At 38.3% G+C, this 19,646-nt stretch overlaps 1 protein-coding gene across 9 annotated transcripts in view; it reads right to left on the bottom strand.

The window, feature by feature from the left end:
- Window positions 1-18,356, bottom strand: part of COP1 (COP1 E3 ubiquitin ligase) — a 222,101-nt gene extending 203,745 nt beyond the window's left edge. For all 9 annotated transcript variants that reach the window (XM_032291321.1, XM_032291323.1, XM_032291326.1 and 6 more), the window contains exon 1: window positions 17,444-18,356. In XM_032291321.1, the coding sequence (XP_032147212.1) occupies window positions 17,444-17,850 (407 nt within the window). In that variant the 5' untranslated portion in view covers window positions 17,851-18,356. The remainder of the gene's footprint in view (window positions 1-17,443) is intronic.
- Between the last annotated feature and the right edge of the window lie 1,290 nt (window positions 18,357-19,646).

Below are 19,646 nucleotides of genomic sequence, written 5' to 3'. Positions count from 1 at the left end.
TACATAATAATAAGAGGACATACTGGCTACAAAGAGACCCACAGAAAAGAAAACTGAGATTTGGGGGTCAGAGCAGGGGGAAGGGCAAAAAAGAATAAACCAATCAATACACTGAATATGTCAGGAGCTATTTAATAGAAAACAATACATACCTAATTGGTAGCATTTTGAGAAAGGGATATTTCAATGTTTGAGGATCCTTCGAGTATGTCACTGCTAAGACATACAACACCTCCATGCAAATTTTTAAAAGGCACTCTCATAGCCTGGGCAATACACTGAGAACTCGTTTCCAGAAAAAAATAAAAATAAAAAGTCTAGCAAGCATAGGGCCACACGCCTGTAGCCCTGGCTGTTCTAGCTAGTCCCAGCTCCTCTAGAGGCTGAGGTGGGAGGATCGCTTGAGCACAGCAGAGCAGGCAGAAGCTGCAGTGAACAGACTGTGCCACTGCACTCCAGCCCAGGTTACAGAGCAAGATCCTGTCTCAAAAGGAAAAATGAAAAAAAGAGCACTTCCGAGAACTAAGGAATGTGTTAAGGACTTTAGCTTTTTAATTGAGTAAAAGAGTAATTCACTGGTGGATTTGGAAAAGAGGAGTGATGTGATTTGTCAGTGATGAACCACATCATTCTACCTGCTATGCTGAAAAGAAGACTAAAGGGAAGCCAAGTATAGAAATGGTTATGGAAGCTATCATAATCCAAGTGAGAAACGGTGCTGAAATGGACTAGGGTGGTAGCAGTGGGGTTGATAAGAAGTGGTCAGATTCTAGGTATATTTTGAAGGTAGAACTATGGTTTGCTGATAGATGTTGGGTATCAAACAAAAATCAATGAAGGTTTCTGGCCTGAAAAACGTTAAGAAATTACTACAGGTTTACTTCACAGAGCTCCGTCATCCATTAGTTTACTTAAAAGCAAAAAAGAAACAGCAGGAGTATAGTATATGTCATGTCACATATGTGTTGCACTAATACTAAATGTTACAGTACCTAAAAATTACTATCAGGCCAGGCGCGGTGGCTCATGCCTGTAATCCTAGCATTTTGGGAGGCCGAGACGGGTGGATCACCTGAGGTCAGGAGTTCAAGACCAGCCTGACCATCATGGTGAAACCCCATCTGTAAAATAAATAAATAAATAAATAATTAATTACTATCAAATCAGTTCAAGCCAGTAGCTTTAAAGAAATGTATTCTGAACAACAAGTGAATTAAAGGTCTACATTCTTCTTTTAAAGACAGTATCTCACTCTGTTACCCAGGCTGGAATACACTGGCGTGATCATGACTTATTGCAACTTTGACCTCTTGGGCTCAGGACATCTCTCTTGCCTCAGCCTCTCAAGTTGCTGGGACTACAGGTGCATGCCACCACATACAGCTCATATATATGTAACATATACAATGCAGAGACAGGATCTCCTTATGTTGCTCAGGCTGTTCTCAAACTCCTACCGCTTTGGCCTCCCGAAGTGTTGGGATTACAGGCAAGAGCCACTATTCCTGGCTGAAATACTAGGTTTTTAACCACAGTTAAAGGCCACAGTTTTTAAGAAAAGTGAAATTAATCCTAGCTATGCTGTCTACAGCTTTGTGACTTTGAGCAAGTCTCTCCGTTTCTAATTATTTGTATAACAGGGATGATATTTGTATCACAGAATCATTACACAGATTAACAAGATATCTATGAGGTGCTCAATACAACGCCTGGCACACAATATTCACTAAGTAGTAGAATACACCAAAAAGAGAAAATGTGAGAAAACATACAACAGTAATAGGACTGATGCTATGGTCTGATATTTGTGTCTGTCTAAATCTCATATGTTGAAATCTTAACCCCAAGGTGATGTTAAAATATGGGCCTCTGGGAGTTTTTTAGGTCATGAGGGCAGAACTCTGATAAATGGGATTAGTGCCCTTACAAAAGAGGTCTAAAGGAATTTTATCCCAACTTTATCCATGTGAGAACACAGAGAGCAGGCATTGTCTGTGGATCAGGAATTTAGTCAGACATAAAAATCTCCCCATACCTTGATCTGAACTTCCCAACCTCCACAAACATGAGAAACAAAGTTCTGTTGTTTTTAAGCTACCTATTTTATGGCATTTGGTTACAGCAGTCTACACAGACTGTAATACTTAGGAAGGGTACTATCCACCCAAGTCAAAAACTTTAAAGAATTCCTGTCAGAAACAGGCAGAACAGAATAAGAAGGGCTGACCAATTACTTCCCGTCCCAGGATGAAAAATCTCAGAAACTACAGAAATAACGAGTAGAACCTAATGAAATACCATTAATTCTTCCCAATTTTGAAGAATATACCAGTTGTAGGTTAAGGGAAAAACCTATTCATTTAGAATCATCCATTTAGAAAACCAATTCATTCAGGATCCCTGTCACACCGTCAATCAAAAGCATTCAAGGAGGATGCGCAACCTTGCACTGAGCGAGTCTATTGGCACCCCACTTTTTCAACACCATGTGTTCACTTCATATCTGTGTCACATTTTGGTAATTCTCAAAGTATTTCAAACTTTTTCATTATTATTATACCTGTGTAGTAAACTGTGATCAGTGATCTTTGATGCTACCACTGTAACCGTTTTGGGGTGCCACAAATTGCATCCATATTAGATGGCAAACCTCATTTTGTTCTGACTCCTACACCAACTTGCGGTTCCCTTTCTCTCTTCCTCTCCTCTGACCATTGCATTCTAGCCTAAGTGACACACACACACATACACACACACACAACACACAACACACACACACACACAGAGAGAGAGAGAGAGAGAGAGAGAGAGAGAGAGAGAGAAAGAGAGAGAGAGAGAGAACAGAGCATCCCAGACTGTGACATATGTGAAATGTTCTGACATACATGTAATTGAAGCCATAGAAGACAGAAAGTGTTAGAAACAAATACGTAGACACAGTAACTGAAATCATTTTTAAAATAACAAAGACATCAAATCACAGATTTAAAAAAACTCAGAAACCCCTAAATAGGGTTTTCAAAAACAAGAAAATATCTGTAACACGTACGATGCACTTAAACTGCTAAAACCAAAAATAAAAAGAAAACCTTGAAGGCAATGCTAGACAGACACACTACACACAGAGGAATAAAGATAAAAAACTGAAACAGACTTCTCATTAGAAACTATATTAGACAAATGACAATGGAGCAGGCGCTGTCTAATTGAGAATTTTTTTCTTTCAGTTCTTTTATTATTGTTTTTATTTCTTTCAGTCAATTTTGAAATATTAGATTATAAGTGTCATTTGTTTTGGCCATATTTTTCTGGCTTGCTTTCACTGTTTCTAGGGGCAATATTATATTTCTTTTTCCACTGGAAACTCTTTGTTTCTCATTTTTTTAGTGAGAAACAAAAATACTTCTTTAAAATACTAAGAAAAAAAACTTTCAACTCAGATTTTATATTCAACAAAAATATCTTTCAAAATGAAGGCAAATAAACTCATTTTCAAACAAACACAAATTTAAGAGAATTCACTGCCCACAGACCTGTACTACAAGATATATTAATGTAAATCCTGTAGGCAGAAGAAATATGAAGATAGAAACTAGGATGTACACAAATAAATTAAGTGCTCTAAAAACAGTAATGATGAACATAAATACAAAATATATTTTTTATCTTTCATCACTAAAAAATGAGAACCAAAGTGTTCACTAAAAAATGAGAAACAAATGACAATTATAGTCTAATATTTCAAAATAGACTGAAAGAAATAAATACAATAACAATAATAAAAGAACTAAATGAAAAAATTCTCAATTAGAAAATCTTAGGACACTTTTGTTCTGAAGAAAGAATTATTTTAAAAGGGGGGTTAAAAAAAAATCAGGAAAGAATTAGAATGAAAAAGAAAGGAACACAAGAGTAATAAGCATAATGGATAACGATTTAACACACACAAAAAAGAGATGGCCATTGTAAGCATCTGACTTTACAACTCCCACCAAAGAACTTTAAATACAACAAAAAACTGAGTATCATTCAAACTACTGCAGGGTGAATAACCATCATCCAAAACGGTTGAGACCAGAAGTGTTTCAGATTCAGATTTGTTCACATTTTGAAATACTTGTATTTATATTCTTATTGATTCAGCCTCCCTCATCTGAAAATTTAAAATCTAAAATGCCCCAATAAGCATTTTCTTTGCATGTCATGTTGGCATTCAAAAAGGTTCAGATTTTGGAGCATTTCAAATTTCAGATTTTTGGATGAGATAGAGGTTTATTTTGAACTTTTACCTCTTATCACTATTTATTAAAATCATGTTCTTCAAGCAGTTAAATACTGTGAAGAAGACATTTTTATACCAATTGCCAGAAGGACTCATATCATACTGCACAACCCTAAGTTTGCCAAAAGATAATGTATATCACTTGGGACATTTGAAAACAAAAAACAAAACACTGCGGAACAGAGTCAGATACAGAAAATTATTTCATGAATCTAATATGCATTTATAAGACATATCATCTCAGTTAATCAAGAGTCATATTGCAATCAGTCTGACTACCAAGTAACATCATTAATCACTGCTCTATTTGTGATTCCCTTTCATATGCAGTATTTCCTTCAAACACAGCCTCCAAATTTATTAACTGAATTTAATCAGTACTTACAAAGTACCATCTTAGAACTATCCAAAAAACTAGTATGTACGTAGTTCAATACATGCATATTTTGATACAAATGCTAACTCCATTATGCTTTCATAAAATGTGTCAACTGTCTCATAGTTGACATAGCAGTACTGGTTCCAACTGAAAAAAAAAATCAATCTTTCAAAGGTTAAATACTAAAAATATTAATAACAGTAACAATAATACCAAGATAATCAGAGCCAGGCACAATCTAGAGTCATTTAGAAAAACAAGCAGTAGTTATATCTTACTTAAACAGGACCACAGAAACACTTTTGTATTTTGATACCAAATGCCAAACTCTAACAAATAACCACCTGATTCTTTGTGATGATTTTATAATTGATAATGCCTTTTTACATGTATTATATAATCTAAACCTCATAATCTTATAGAATATTACTTCATCCCAAGTTATACCTGAAAAAAGATACCAAAACAATAAATTATTTGTCCAAAGTTAAATCTCAAGGTCATAAATTCCAAGCCCAGTGTCCTTTCTATCTTGCTATAATCCCAGAAGAGTAATAATAATAATAATATGCATCATTGCAACTATGAAAATCAAAATCACAGCAATCAGTATATAGAAGACCTTGGAAAAACTATTTTAAATTTATATACAACTTTATATACAACTTTACAAATGAAAGACGCCCAGCAAAAGGGCCATGGGAATGTTTCTTACTTCCTCACAAAATTTTCAAACCTTGAAATTTCTTTAGCTTCCTCTTTTCCCTTAATTCCTTACTTTTTCCTTTACTTCCTTCAAAAGCAGCATCCAAATTCAACCGGCCCCAAGTCTATTCAGGACTGAAAGAAACAAAAATGAGTAAAAAGGAAAAAAATAAACAAATAAACCTCAAATTCTTCTTTACACCTATACTGCTAACATTAGATCCTGCAAACCAATCTTCATATGCAGCAGGTAAATTTCAGTCTCTGTCTCATCATCTCACTCTTTCCTAGTTCCAATTCCTGTGACAAAAAGCATTAAAAAGAAAGGGAAGGGAGGAAAAAAGGAAGGAAGCTGAAGAGGTTATGTCTATATCAGAGTAAACAGATTTCAGAACAAGGATCATTACCACAAATAAAGAATGACATTTCAAAATGATAAGGAGGTCAATTCACCAACTCTGTATGTAAATTTCAAAATACATGAAGCAAAAGCTGAGAGAACTAAAAGGAGACATAGCCAAATCAAGTTAGCATTGGAGACGGTTGAAGAACATATAATTGACAGTACAAATATACAGAAAACAAATAGGAATATACAGAACTTAAATAACACATCAACCAACTTGACTATCTGACATGTATAAAACACCCCAGCCTACACATGGCAGAATATTCATTTTTTTTCAAGTGCATATGGACCATTAGTGAATATAATGCTTATGGTGAACCATGAAACAAGTCTCAATAAATTCATAAGAACTAAAAACACATGAAGCATATTATCTCAACAAAGTTGAATTATATCACAAATCAGACATGCAGAATGATATCAAAAAAATTCTCATTCAGAAATTAAACAAATGCAGCCATAAAAAGGAATGAAATAATATCCTTTGTAGCAACATGGATGCAGGTGGAGTCCATTATCCTAAACGAATTAACCCCAAAACAGAAAACCAAATACCTCATGTTCTCATTTTTAAGTGAAAGCTACATATTGGGTACACACAAAGATGGGAACAAGAAACACTAAGGATTCCAAAATTGGGGACGGCAAGAGTTAGGAGCTGAAAAACTACCTATTGGGTACTATGTCCACTACTTGGGCAACAGGTACTAGAAGCCCAAACCTCAGCATCACACAATATACCCATGTAACAAACCTGCATATGTACAAGTAAAATAAACAACATACTTCTGAATAATCCATGGTTCAAATAAGAAATCACAAAGTAAATGAGAAAGTATTATGAACTGATTGAAAATTTAAAGCTACAGTTAAAGTAGGAAGTAGAAAGGGAATCCGATAAGATTTTTATTGAAAAGAGGGTCAAAATCAATGATCTAAGCTTTCGTACTAAGAAACCAGAAAAGAAAACATGCAACTCCAAGTAAGCAGAAGAAATTTAAAAAGTAAAACTGAGGCCAGGTGAGGTGGCTCATGCGTTCAATCCCAGCACTTTGAGAGGCTGAGGCAGGCAGATCACAAGGTCAAGAAATCGAGGCCATCCTGGTCAACATGGTGAAATCCCACCTCTACTAAAAATACAAAAATTAGCTGGACATGGTGGCACACGCCTGTAGTCCCAGCTATTAGGGAGGCTGAGGCAGGAGAATTGCATGAACCTGGGAGGTGGAGGTTGTGGTGAGCCAAGATCACACCATTGCACTCCAGCCTGGGCACCAAGAGGGAAATTCCATCTCAAAACAAAACAAAAAAAGTGAAACGGAAAATTGGTAGAATAGAAAACAAACAAAACTGGCCAGGCACAGTGGCTCCCAGTACCTCGGGAGGCTGAGGCGGGCAGATCATGAGGTCAGGAGTTTGAGACCAGCCTGGCCAAAATGGTGAAACCCCGTCTCTACTAAAAATACAAAAATTAGCTGGGTGTGGTGGTACATGCCTGTATTCCTAGCTACTTGGGAGGCTGAGGCAGGAGAATCGTGTGAACCAGGGAGGCAGAAGTTGTAATGAGCCAAGATTGCACCATTGCACTCCAGCCTGGGAAACAAGAGGGAAACTCCATCTCAAAAAAAAAAAAAAAAAAGTTAAGAAAACTATATTGAAAATCAATGATATGAAAGTTGAGCATTTGAAAAGAGTAAAAAACACTAATAATCCTGTAGCTAAACCATTCAAGCAAAAAAGAGAAAAACACAAATTATCAGGAATGAAAGATGGGACATCATTCCAAATCCAAGACATTAAAAGAATAAGGGATACATTATTATTATGCCAATAAATTCAACAATATGGGTGAAATGGAGAAACTCTTAAACTACTAAAGTTAAAGAAATATAGAGCCTGAGTAGTCTGTGTCTATTAAAAAAATTGAATTAGTTAATTAAAAACCTTCCCACAAAGGGAAGGACAGAAATCATACAAAAGATATGAAGCCCCAAAACTATGGCTTCACTAGTAAGTTTCACCAACCACATAAGGAAAAATACCAATTTTACACTAACTCTTTCAGAAAATAGAAGGGGAACATTTCTCATCTCCTTTTAGAACCCAGCACTAGCCAGGCACGGTGGCTAATCCCAGCACTTTGAGAAGTCAAAGTGCAGGAGGATCACTTGATCCCAAGAGCTCAAGACCAGCCTGGGCAACACAGTGAGACTCTCATCACTGGGGGGGGAGGGGGGGTTGGGGAGGGAGGAAAGGGAAGGGAAGGCTAGGGGGGACGGGAAGGGAATGGAGGGAAGCCATCAATAATACTTATGTTATGGGTTAAATTGTATTTCCATCCCTCAAGAAAGAAAATCCCTATGTTCTAATTCCCACTATCTCAGAATTTGCATTTGAAAATAAGGCCTTTGAAGAGATAATCAAGGTAAAATAACTTCGTATTGGTGGGCCCTAATCCAATACAACCAGTATTATTCTAAGATACAGGCAACACACAGACTGAGGGGTGACAAAGTTATGACACAACAAAAAGTGGCCCAACCTAGGCAAGCTGGCATCTCTATTAAAAATTTTAAAAAATTATCCAAGTGTGGCAACATATGCCTGTAGTGCCAGCTACTAGGGAGGTTGAGGCAGGAGGATCCCTTGGGCCCAGGAGTTCGGGGATGCAGTGAGCAGTAATGGTGCCACTGTACTCCAGCTTGGGCAAGACAGCAAGACCGCCTCTTTAAAAAAAAAAAAAAAAAGAAAAAGAAAGAAAGAAAGAAAGGAAACAGGCCTTAGAAGAAACCAAATCTGTTTCTACCTTGTTTTGTACTTCTTGCCTCTAGAACTATGAGAAAATATATTTCTGATGTTTAAGCCACCTAGTCTGTGGTATTTTGTTAGGGCAGCCCAAGCAAACCAATACCGTCTGATATGAAAACCAGAAAAAAGTTACTAGAAAATCACAGACCAATATCACTCGCTAACAAAGGTGCAAAAAATCCCTTTAAACAATTGGATAATTGTTTAATAATAATAATTGTTTAATAATAATGGTGCAGTGGCACCATTAATGCTAACTGCATCCCCGAACTCCTGGGCCCAATCCATTAATGTATGCTTTCAAAATAGGGTATACAAATTTAAAAGATGTAAAACTGTATTTATATATAGACAACATGATTGTTTTCTTATAAATCCTACAGGTTCTAACAAAAGCTATTAGAACTAGTCAGTACACTTAAAATTTCATAAAATGCAAGGTCACCATAAAAAATAAGTTGTGTACTTACATACTAGCAACAATTAGAAATTGAAATTAAAAGAACATTTAGAACAGCATCAAAAACATAAAATACTTTGAGTAAATTTAACAAAATATGGTGCAAACCCGAAACTGAAAAGTATAAAACACTGCGAAGAGAAATTAAAGAGGACTTAAATAATTGGAGAAACATACTATGTTCATGATTCAAAAGACTTGATCGTATTAAGATGTCATCTTCCCAAATTATATCACAGATTCAAAGTAACCAAGATTAAAGTCTTGCATCTTTCTTTGTAAAAATTGGCAAGCTAATCCTAAGATTTATGTGAAAATGCAAAGAACCTAAATAACCAAAACAACTTTGAAATAAAGGATGAAAATTACAATACCTGATTTCAAGATGTACTATAATGATATAGTAATCAAAACAGTGTGGCACTTGTGTAGGAATAAACACATATATATCAATGGGTCAGAATAAAAATTACAGATATAAAATCATACAGTTAATTTTTGAAAAAGGTGCCAAGAAAATTTAATGAACAAAGATGATCTTTTCAACAAATGATGTTATAATATTAATGAAGCCTCCAACCCTTACCAAACATAGTATATAAAAACTAACTTGAAATGGATCATGACCATAAGAAAACTATAAATCTTCTAGAAGAAAATACACAAGAGAATATGTTCTAATTTCATGTTAGATAACTTCTTAGAACACAAAAATTACAAATAATAAAAATCAATAAATTGAACTTAACATTGAAAACTAACAATACACTGGAAAAAAGATAACACTTTTGCACTTTAAAAAATTATTAAGAAAATGAAAAGATAAGCAATAAACTAAGAGAAAACATCACAATTAGATAGGTCTGACTAAAGACGTATGCAGAATATATAAAGAACCCTTACAACACAAGATGACAAGCAATTTTAAGGCGGAAAAAATGGGCCATGGATTACAACAGACACTTCACAAAAGATATGCAAATGAAAAGCACATAAAAATATTTTCGTTGTCATATAACAATGAGATACCACTACATATCCACAAAAATGACTAACATTCAAAAGACTGAAAACATTGAGCACTGGCAAGGATATGAAACAATAGGAACTTTTATTTGTTGCTGGTAGAAATGGAAAATGGTACAGGCACTTTTTAAAAAGTTTTGCAGCTTCTTTTAAAATTAAACATACTGGCCGGGCGCGGTGGCTCACGCTTGTAATCCTAGTACTTTGGGAGGCCGAGGCGGGTGCATCACGAGGTCAAGAGATCGAGACCATCCTGGTCAACATGGTGAAACCCCGTCTCTACTAAAAATACAAAAAATTAGCTGGGCATAGTGGCGTGTGCCTGTAATCCCAGCTACTCAGGAGGCTGAGGCAGGAGAATTGCCTGAACCCAGGACGCGGAGGTTGCGGTGAGCCGAGATTGTGCCATTGCACTCCAGCCTGGGTAACAAGAGTGAAACTCCGTCTCAAAAAAAATAAATAAATAAAATAAAATTAAATTAAATTAAACATACACTTGGCGTAGAACACAGCAATTCACTACTAGATATTTTTACCCTAGAAATGTAAAGACATGTCTGCACAAAAACCTGAATGCTTACAGAGCTTTCTAAACAGCCAAAAACTAGAAACAAACAAGTCAAAAATCTTTTAACTAGAGAATATATAAACAGTTCATCTTATATCCATATAATAATGGAATACTACTAAGCAATTAAAAGAAAAAATAGTACATTCAACTACATCGGTATATTTCAAAAACATTATGCCAAATGAAAGAAACCAGACACAAAAGACTACTACCTACTAAAGCACTCGTTAATATTGAAATTCCAGAAAAGGATAAGTGACAGCAATACAAAGCAGATAACTGGTTGCCAGGTGTCAGGTGTTGGATGTTAGACACAAAGTATGTAGTGTTGGCAAAAGTGAACTTTCTGGAAATGTATCATATCTTCATTAGGATGGTGACTGCACAGGTGTATTCATGCGTCAAAACTCACTGAACTATACACTTATGACCAGTGACTTATTTTATGCAAATTATAACATAGTTAAGCTGATTTTAAATAACATCAGGCTCTAAACAAAAGCAAGGAAATGGGTGGTTAGCTTGAGTAACCATTTTTAATAGTGGTTAAGAACCTGATCTCTAAGCCAAATTGTCTGAATAATGGCATCATCATTATTAATTGTGTAACTGAGACAAGTTATATAACCTCTCTGGGCCTCATTTCCTCATCTACAAAATGGGAACTATAAGAACAACTATATCAAACTGTTTTTGTGATGATTAAACAAGTAATGTAAAACCTTTATAACAGTGCCTGGCAAATAGCAATTTACATTTGGCACTTATTATTACAAGTGTTTGTCCCAAAGTAATTGTTAGTATAACACATTCCATCTTCACTTGAGTAGACTTGGCATATATAAACTTTGAGTTTCTTTTTTTTTTTTTTTCCTTTTAGACGGGGTTTCACCGTATTGGTCAGGCTACTCTTGAACTCCTGACCTCAGGTGATCCTCCCGCCTCAGCCTCCCAAAGTGCTGGGATTACAAGTGTGAGCCATCGCACCCGGCAACTTTGAGTATCAAGTATCTAAAAGAACCCCCAAAACAGTCATCAGTAATTTTTACAAAGCCTACGTTGTCTCATCTCTAAAAAGATCCAATTGCCTATCCATGAATTAATACTAAAGACAGAGGATTTCTGCACTAGACACTCGAGCACTTATCATGTGTTCCAACTCTGAATTTTGGGAAGAAACACACCACCCCAAACCTTATAGATTAGGAAGGATGGATTCCCAACGGTTACACAGGAAATAAAATAAACAGAAATCAGACCACCTACTGCAATCTACATTTCCCTTTATACAGAAACAGAGGGAAGATCAGTTCATACAACTTCATTGCAAAAAATGAAAGGACAAATAATATATTTCAGGATATTAAAAAAAATGTTACTCTCAGTGAATATATTGTTTGAGAAGAGTACTGAGCTATCTGAATAGAAACTTGGCTCACACATATATGAAAAAAAGAGGACAAAAAACAAGGTGGAGGTTAAAGATAGGAGCGGGACAACACCACACATAAACACAGATCAAGAATTTTAAAATCATTTTAACTTTTAAAAGACAGAGTTTCACTACATTGCTCAGGTGGCACTCAAACTCCTATAGCTGAGACTACAGGGATGCCCCACCATGCCCAGCTTAAAAAACATTTTACTTGGTATACAAGTTGAATATCCCTAATCTGAAAACCTGAAATCCAAAATTATCCAAAATCCAAAATGTTTTCAGTGCCAACATGACTCTCAAAGGAAATGCTCACTGGAGCATTTTGGATTTCAGATTTTTCAGATTAAGAATGAATGCCACCTGGTAAATATAATATAAATATTCTAAAATTCAAAAACCAAAACAAACCAAAACACCCTAAAATCCAAAAGACTTCTGGTCTCAAGCACTTCAGATAAAGGATACTCATCCTGTAATACAAATTTTAACAGGAAAAAGACGATGGGCTAATTCCACCATCAAAAAAGCCTTTCCTCCCAAGCTGTGGAAATTTTCTGAGGAAAAGGGTATGAGGTTAAAATTATTATATAAAACAAAGAAATCACCATCAAGAACATGCATACATATACAAGAAGGAAAAGTAAGCAACAAGGTTTAAGGCTGCAGTTACTTTAATCAGTAACAGTTCTTAAATGGAACATATCCACCTATGTAATGTTGGCCCAATATTAGAAAAGGTATAAAAATTTGTAAAAGGAAAAGATAACTACTTATCAACACATTCTTTAGTAATAAATTACTGTTGCACAAGCACCTCCTTCTCAATTTATAGACTACAATTCAAAGTTAATAGTCTACCTTGTTTCATAATCATCTTTATTTACTCTACCACTTAATTCACCCATAGAAGTCTTCTGCTGCCATTGATGCTGATGCCCCACCATCTGATAGTCCACAGGTCTGACAGTACCGATAGATCTGATGAAAAATATAACATCAGCTCCTGTAGAGTATATTTCATCACTGTCATCCAAATGGCACATGTATTATAAAAGCCAAAGAGGCAACAAGTTTGAGTTCTGCAGATTCAAAGAAGTTCTTGATTGATGTAACTGTAATAATGTGATAAATGCTGGTTTATTTCAGAAACTGAATATGCTTTAACATTACATTTAGTCCTGTATTTATAAGCTTATAGTGGTCTAAAAAGAAAAGCCACTTAAATTTTCCACTTTTCTATCTATCAGAGTAAATTCAGTCCTATCATCCAGTGACTTAAAATTTTTTTTTTTACTAATATGTCCAGTGAGAAATACATTGCATATACATTCCTGCACAAACTGTTACTATCTTTATTATGCCAGATTCTATGATATGTTATATTCTATTTCTTTTTTTTTTTTTTTTTGGAGACAGGGTCTCACTCTGTCACCCAGGCTGGAGTGCAGTGGTGTGATCCTAACTCACTGCAGCCTCTACGTCACAGGCTTAAATGGTCCTCCCACTTCAACCTCCTGAATAGCTGGGACTTACAGGCACATGCTTTCACACAGGCTAATTTTTGTATTTTTTGTAGAGATGGGGTTTCGTCATGTTGCCCAGGATGGTCTTGAATTCCTGGGTTCAAGTGATCCTCCTACCTTGGCCTCCCAAGGGGCTGGGATTACAGGAGTGAGCCTCGATGCCCAGTCTAACTTTTTAATAGTCTGAAAAACAGAGCTAGGCATTTTTCAGACTATTAAAAATAGCCTGGGATTACAGGTGGTGGCACCCATCTCTAATCCCAGCTACTTGAGAGGCTAAGGCACGAAGATTGCTTGAGCCCAGGTGTTCAAAACCAGCCTGGGCAACATAGGGAGAGCCCTATCTCAAAAAAAAAAAAAAAAAAAAAAAGTTTGAATACCAGTTATAGTAACAAGAATGGTCAATGGACTTCATCTTTAGTGCTAAATGTAATTAATAGGTAATGGCTATATATTGTGCTATGCACAGTCCATTAGGATATTTAACATTTGCCATGGCACTAAGAAAAAGCAATGGTACTAACATCTGCCATGATGCTGAGAGGAAATGATGCCAGGTTATGATATTATAATTACGCAGTTAAAAACCATTCTTCGAATCAAATCATGAGCTCCTTAAGAAAAGAGAATCTTAGTTTAATACAAAATAGGCAGTCACATATTTACTGAATGGTAGCTCTATTTAATGTAGATCCTATTTTCTATCAAGTAGATGATTAAAAGTTAATCTTCCCGTAAAGAGCAAATGCATATTTGTTGCAAGAATGATTGGGACTTGCAGAGGTAGAAAACTTCATTTAGATATTTGGAAAAGCTAATATAAAGGCAGTAGTTATAGAATTGTTTAAAAAAGGAGTCAGTATAAAAAACAGAAGTCATCTTTCAAATACAGACCAGACTCTCAGTCTCGTTAAACGGACCATATAAGAAAATTTTGAAAAAAAATAACAAAGACTTCCTTTGAATGTTGAAAATGTATCCAATGTCAAGCCAAATAGTACTGTCCTGTATCACGGATTCTCCATCGATAAAACTGTTAAAACTATTCAACTTGATAATACCTTCAATCTTTTGTGTAAAATAAAATATTAAAATGAAAGATAAACCCCTAAAATGTTTATCAATTCTGCAATTAAATATAAACTTACTTTCAAATATAAGTCAGGAGAGGCCAGTGTTTATTGCTGAAATTAGGTATGTGGCTATTTAATCAACAGTTCTCAAGGAGGGGAGAAGGACATGTCCCTATCACCAGGAAAGCATATGCAACTACACTCCCTACCCCACCCTCCAATTCAATATGTCCTCATTGGGATTCATGGGCAGGTAAGAACAGGGAGTGGAGAGGGATAAAACATTTATCTCATATGATTAAGAAACAGCTACTTCTCCTCCAATCTGTGCCCTTTAAGAACCACTAGGCTAAATACACGTACTCAAACTTACAGATCTGAAACTCTAATCGCACACAGAGAAAACAAAGCTGAGAGTTGGGAAATCTGAGTTCTCATTTTGTCCTTACCGGTCCAATGAGAAACAAAATTACTTCTCTGTGCCTCAATGAGAAAATTAGTATTGTATTAAAAATAAGTCATATATAACATCACAGAATTGTTCTAAAGATAAAATAAAATATGAAGCACAAACATATCTTTAAAATGTCCCACAAATGAATAAGAAATTATCATTATTCAAACTTGGGCTTCATTTAAATATAAAAGCATAGAATAATTTGAATTGGTTCACAGTTTGACCTTGGGGCATACGAGACAAGACCCAGAGCCATATGGGGGGAAAAAAAAGGATTCCTTGGACCTTGCCTAATCCATATTATCCTACCCCAAGAGTCTGGCCAAAATCAAACCTGGCTTGAGTTTTAAAACAGACTCTTATTAATTCTTCTGAATATCAAACCTCACCAGAAAAATAAGTAATTAATGAGATTCTTAGAAACTGAAATACTCAGGGCTGCGGTGGCTCACACCTGTAATCCCAGCACTTTGGGAGGCCAAGGCAGGTGAATCACCTTAAGTCAGGAGTTCAAGACCAGCCTGGCCAACATGGTGAATCCCCGACTCCTCTAAAAATTAGCCCGATGTGGTGGCAGGCGCCTGTAATCCCAGCTACTACTAGGGAGACTGAGGCTGGAGAATCACTTGAACCCAGGAGGCGGCAGTTGCAGTGAGCCGAGATTGTGCCACTGCACTCCAGCCTGGGTGACAGAGCAAGAGAAAGACTCTGTCTCAAATACAAATTGTAATAATCTTACCCTTTTAAAAAGAAGTCAGAATTTCCAATTCCCTATTGCATAGCCTACTGAAGTTCATATGGTGCGTGGCCCACAACAAATGTCATACAGGTCTCTCTTGAACGGCAGTGATTGACTCCCTTATTTCTCACATCTTTCACGCTATCTTTGTATGCTTATACGGAGGCTAACATGTTTGTGTTCGTTAAGAATACTAAAAATTAAAATGCAAATAGCAGCTAAAAAGACAACTAAATTCTGCACACCCTACTTTGTTTTATTAGGCTTATTAGCCACTCGCACTATCGACTCTCAGACTCAACCATAAACTGCTTATTTATAAATAACAATCACATTATAGCCCAAATGTTCAATGAAAAAACATTAATTCTAAATCCAAAATAATGTATAAAAAAGCAGAAAGAGGAATAAAGACATTATTTTTGTGGAGGAGCTAGAAACTGTTAAGTCTAATCAATGACATTCCTAACACTTCCAACTTGTAGCCCTATCATATTTAATAACACCAACTCAGACCATCTTCAACCCTGATCTAAATCAACTTTCCTCATTATGACTGTGCAAGCAGCCAACTTCCTACATGACTAATATTTGATCAACAATTTCCTCAAGAGAAAAAGCACAAAACACTACCAGTTCTTAACCAGCTAACAGCAATTACTTCTCATAATCCGACCAATATCTAAAACTCAAAAATTCCAAAACTCTCAAGGAAGACAATCGATCCGACCTTTCACGTAATGACTAACCCCTCTACCCCAAATGTTATGACTAAATACTACTCTATCATTCAAGATGCCAGCTATGATGACAAAATGTCGATACCTAGCATTTCTCAAGTCAGAAGTTCCAGTATACTGTTATCCAGTAAGGACAATTACATCTGACACGGGGATGTTATTTAACAAATGTGGTTCTCATTTTTCAAGACACTTAGCGGAGAAGTGAAAAATCTGTTAACAGACTTTGACTACAGCGGTCTCAACAGCAGATTCCTAAGTGGCCCATCCTCAGAAATGGAAGAGAGATATTTACACATACATACGATGGGTACTTATTATTAAAAAAAAAAATGTATAAGACATCCATGCTTATGTTTACAGCAACATCTACCATACTTCGAATAAACAAATAATGACCAACTGCATCCCTCTGCATTCCAGGAAGCTGAGTCCTCTCCACTGTCATATTTAATTCATCTCAGTAAGTACTACTGATTGGGTGCTCAGTTCATCAGAGTCAAAAAATTTTTAAGACCCAACGTCTTTGCCCAACTTTGTTATCCAAAACCATTTATTATTTGACCTTCCACCTTCTATTCCCTAAACTCTCTTCACTTCCTCCTCAGCAACACTTATTATCCCCACCCTGCCCGGACACTCCAACATTCCTCCACCCCACAAACCAGGAGCTTGAATGCCTGCAAACGCTCGAATCCCTCTACAAACACCACCACAGCACCAGTATCCCAAGCCCTCCAACAAGTCATCCCCACACCGGACCCCCCGCCCCCGAGCCGAGGCGGCAGGAACTCATAATTTAAGGACAAGGAGGCAATGCTCTTCAAACCCACCATACGAAGTCGTTGCTTTTGTCCTCGTAGGAGTTGATGAGCCCGTTGCAGAGGGGGGCGAGCAGAGGTCGCTTCCTGCTGCCGCTGCCTAGGCTGGAGCTGCTGCCTCCTACGCCGGCACTGGGCCTGGCCGCGCAGCTGTGCCGGGACAGGCCCGTGGACACCGCCCCGCCGCCGCTGCCCGACACGGCGGGCGCCACCAACACAGGCCGCACCGAGCCCCCGAGGCCGCCCGAGCCGGCGGCCTGGGCCGCCCCACCCGACACCGGCGCCGCCGCCGAAGCCGCCACGGAAGGCGGCGACGGGGAAGAGGATAAGGACGAAGAGGCGGAAGTCACTGAGGAGGCCGCCGAGGAGCCGGGGCTTGTCCCAGCGGAGCCCGACCCGGCCTGGCGGCTTCCAGACATCGTGACTCCCTCCCCTCCGGCCGGGCGCTCGGAGGAGAGGGACCGCGACCTCGACCCTCCGCCGCCTCCCCTCCCCTCAGCCCCAGTGCATCTTGAGGACGCCCGCCGCGCCGGGAGGTGGGGCTGAGGAACAATAAAGTTGCGTTTTTTTAAGGCAGCCACACCACGGCGTCGGACGGGAGGGGGCGGAGGAAACTAAAAAGGGGAGTAGAAGGAACCACGGCTGTCCAGGCCGCCGCCGCCGCCGCCGCGGTCCCCGCCGCAACCAACCCCGGCGCGCTGTGGCCGATCGTGCGCGCGCGCGAGCGGCGGAAGGGGCGGGCGCGGCGGGGGATACAACTGTGGACGCAACTGGGCTGTGCTAAGACACCCACGGCGCGCCCTCGGGGACGGGGCTCCCTGGCAAAGGGAGTCTCTCCGTCCTAAACCGTTTTCTTTCGTGACGTGCCAGAGGGCAGGCCATCTTAATGTAGTGAAAGGGTTGAGGAAAGTAGAATGAACGATAGAGGTGATGGAGTGGTTTCAAAGACGCTGATGGAGGGGGAGAAACCCTCAAAAAGCGGCTGCGCACGCGCGCGCCAGGCGTGGACGCTCACGGGTTAGCCGGGGTATACGCCCCAAGCGGCGAATATCGGCGCAGGCGCGAAGTTGCCGCATCACGCATGCGTGCAAACGCGCGGCGTTCGAGAACGGGAAGGAGCTGTGTCTGTCTCCTGAGGGGTAGGCAGGTGCTTCCGAATCGCGGAATGAAGGTGCTGTAAGCTGGAGACACACGGAAAGAACCCAGAAGCTTCGAGCGGTTGCAAACCACTGCATTGAGCCAACGCCTCCTGCTCTACTGAAGGTGATTCCACAGCTTTGTGAGGAATAAGTTAAGATGAAGTCAATGAAGTTTTCTGCAAATTGCAAACATTGTAGCAGGTGTTACCAATTTTATTAGTTCGACCACGACTTCACTCCTGTATTTTGAAAAGCTGTTTGCCACATTAAACATAACAATAATGGGAAAACAGATTTTACTCAATCTGATATAATTCTAGCACAAAACAAGGAAACCTAGCATTTAATACCACCCGAAAATATACCATTCCTGGTAGGCTTTTTTAGAATATTGAAATTTGATTATAGGTGGGCGCGGTGGCTCACGTCTGTAATCCCAGCACTTTAAGAGGCCGAGGGGGGCGGATTCACCTGAGCCTAGGAGTTGGAGACCAGCCTGGGCAACACAGTGAAAATTCGTCACTCCAAAAAGTACAAAAAATTAGCTGGGCATGGTGGCAGCAGGCCTGTAGTCCCAGCTACTTGGGAGGCTGACATGGGAGGATTGCTTGACCTGGGGAGGTTGAGACTAGGGAGCCGGGATCACACCACTGCACTCCAGCCTGTGGGACAGAGACCCTGTCTCACAAAAAAAGAAAAAAAAAAATGTATTTGCCACATTGTAAGGGGTGAAAGTTAGAAACGACTAAACTGTGTGATTTTATCCTTTTCAATTCAATCATTCTATGATTCCTAGATATTTATTTGGGAATAAAGTATTGTGAAAATTCTCATGACTTAGTAAACTGTGCATATTCAAGGAGGTAAAGGAAGACAAAGGTTTTTAAAATTTAAAAAAATGAGAATTACATAATTGTTTTTAAGCCATCATCCTTGGCTGCAAAGATCAGGAACAAGGTAACACCAGTCAGAGACTGGACAGGAAGTTGCTGGGCAGATGTTTTTACGGAAGTATTTTTTATGTAAGATTGTGACTTTTGGCTGGGTGCCATGGCTCACACCCATAATCCCAGCAC

Source organism: Sapajus apella, unplaced genomic scaffold (genome assembly GCF_009761245.1).
Source record: "Sapajus apella isolate SASKATOON/1434 unplaced genomic scaffold, GSC_monkey_1.0 scaffold25, whole genome shotgun sequence".
Classification (NCBI taxonomy): Eukaryota; Metazoa; Chordata; class Mammalia; order Primates; family Cebidae; genus Sapajus; species Sapajus apella.
Note: the sequence above shows the minus strand (reverse complement) of the source record. Positions and strands in the feature narration are given on the sequence as shown.